Source organism: Formica exsecta, unplaced genomic scaffold (assembly GCF_003651465.1).
Source record: "Formica exsecta isolate Colony F162 unplaced genomic scaffold, ASM365146v1 scaffold303, whole genome shotgun sequence".
Classification (NCBI taxonomy): domain Eukaryota; kingdom Metazoa; phylum Arthropoda; class Insecta; order Hymenoptera; family Formicidae; genus Formica; species Formica exsecta.
The window spans coordinates 618,667-621,215 of record NW_021850289.1 but is presented as its reverse complement, the minus strand read 5'-3'; the positions used below and the strand labels follow the sequence as shown (position 1 = coordinate 621,215).

General features: G+C 30.8%; 1 protein-coding gene across 6 annotated transcripts in view; it reads right to left on the bottom strand.

Moving 5' to 3' along the window:
- Positions 1-128: 128 nt before the first annotated feature.
- The window catches only part of LOC115237651 (A disintegrin and metalloproteinase with thrombospondin motifs 9), a 50,454-nt gene continuing 48,033 nt past the window's right edge, over positions 129-2,549 (bottom strand). For all 6 annotated transcript variants that reach the window (XM_029810829.1, XM_029810830.1, XM_029810831.1 and 3 more), the window contains 2 exons: positions 1,729-1,922; positions 129-1,180 (listed from right to left, as the gene is read on the bottom strand). In XM_029810829.1, the coding sequence (XP_029666689.1) occupies positions 1,091-1,180; positions 1,729-1,922 (284 nt within the window). In that variant the 3' untranslated portion in view covers positions 129-1,090. The remainder of the gene's footprint in view (positions 1,181-1,728; positions 1,923-2,549) is intronic.

Sequence of the window (2,549 nt, the reverse complement as noted above, 5' to 3'; positions counted from 1 at the left end):
TGTGTGTGTGTGTGTGTGTGTGTGTGTGTGTGTGTGTTTGTGTGTGTGTGTGTGTGTGTGTGTGTAGTATATATATATATAGTATATATAAAGAGATTTTAGTACTAAAAATAAAAATAAAATATCAATTTTTCCTTAATATTTCTTCTTTTTAAAATTGATAGAGCATTATAAAAATACGGCAGTGAATCTCGATAAAAACAAACTGTAGAATCATAAAATTATAAAAAGAGAGCGTAACATCAATCGTAAAATGTTTGTAGAATATAATGCGTCATTATCGATTATTTCAAGTTTTTGTATAAAATACATGTAATAATAAATATTTTATTAATTTTCTATGTTATATTTGCTGAATTCAATCTGTCGTGCGTGAAAGAGGGGAAAAAACCGCTTCTATAACTGGAAAGAAAAATATTTCAAAGAATAGAGAATATTTCTTTGTTTTCCTTTTATTTTTTTCAAGTTTTTTACTTTTACATTTATAAAGACGCTATACCTTCTACAAACACAGCACGATTATATTGTTAATTTGGCATAAATATCTTTGCATATTTAAATGCGCAAACACACATGCGTATTACTATCTACATTTTATAGTGATAAATTCACTGGATAAAGGAGAAAACTATTGCAACTATGATAGGATAAAATATGGATCTTTGACTATATTCTATCTGCTTTCAAAACGATCGTCTCTTGCTATGTCGCAAATATTTACTCTTATGCACATTATCATAGATTATTTAATAGAATGTATAAAAATTCGACTTTAGAACATTGTTTACGAACCATCATGAAACGCAACATATGTTCAAAACAATATAGGCTTTATAACTCAAAATTTTAATTTATATAATCGCACACATGATGGCAGTGATAGCTTATACATTGTGTCATGTGCATCTTGTTATATCGATCAGCAACTCGCCAATCGGTATCATTATCCCACACACACATATATATATCTCGAAAGCTACTAAGAAACTAATCGTGTTTAAAGCAAATCGGTGGTTAAATATAATATCACGGCTCATGTCGCGGGATATATAGAACAAATAAATGTAGTACGAAAACTTGATGGCTGTGACTAGGGAGATAATACATCCAGTTTTAGGCCTGTCTTCGGCTTACAAAAGCCACAATAACCGCCACATTTACCGAGAATTCGCTGATCATTCTAAATATAACACATAATATATTATAAACATAAATACATTAATAATACATTATATAACTAATATAATACATTATGTTAGAAAACATAATATATTATATATCTAGATATATATGTATATAAACGTGTGTGAGAATTATATCGAAAATTATTATATTAAAGTAGAAAGAGATGAGAAAATATTCTGTGTTCTTTCAACTAAAGTTTTGACTTTGGTAAAAAAATGTGACAATAACAATACTAATGTTTTCAATGCATGACAAGTGGAGAGAAATTAGAGAGAGATTATTTTTAATATTCACATATTTAAAAAAATAATAGTTCGGTGCGCGCAACATAAAAAATTTGTCATTTTTGTGCAAGTTTAAATAAAGTTAATTGAAATCAGTTCTCTTCAAAAAAAACATTGGATAATCTGGGAAAAATATATTGGAAAAGGCATTTGGGGACCAAGGTATTGATTAATAAAGATTATACATATACAGTAAAATTTTAAGTTTTGTTTTCAACCTCATATGGCATGTATGGCAAATCTTTTCCCGATTACTTACGATTTTATTGATTGTGAAAAAAGCGCTTGAAGTTTCCGTAACCCATGTAACTGTTGGCGATAATCCCAATGCGGTCCCTCTTAAATTGATGCTGAAACGTCCTTGCGGACAATCAATAAGGCTATAACAATCACCAGCTTTGCCATACTCCACGCGTTTCATTCCTTTCGTCCACGAGAACGTGTAATCATTTGCTAAACATAAAGCGACTCAAATGTATAAATATAATCACACGTCTATATGAGGTAATTTATTTTATTTTATTTTATGACCATAGAGAGATAGTATGGAAACAAAAAAATTTGCAAAAGATATTTTGTTGCAAAGTTTTAATATTGTAAATATGTTGCGCACGATCTTGTTATTGCAACCTTGTTATAAGATTACAGAGATAGTTGAAAAAATTTTTTCTCTTTTAACATTAAAAAAGTCGAATAATTCACATTAACTATTTAAAACATTTATATAATACATATACAGGATATCTGGTAAAGATGCTGTGCCAACGCTCGTGAGCGGATAGAGCACAGTAAACTGAACAGAAAAGTCCTTTATCATTTTGCGATTTTCGTAATAATTATTGAGAAATTAATTAAAAAAGATCGACCAATTCGTGTGAGTATAAGCGCGCAGTAAAAAGGGACAACCCATTGATGTGTGGTTGCAAGGACGCGAGAATCCATCGTTATGTACCGCTCGTACGAAACCGTTGTCATTTGTAGAGCGCTCCTCCCAAAACTTCCTCGCGCACCTAGCGATCGCAAACTTTTGGAATGTCTCTGGGCCGTTCTTTCTCGCTGTGCGCTTATACTCACACGAAT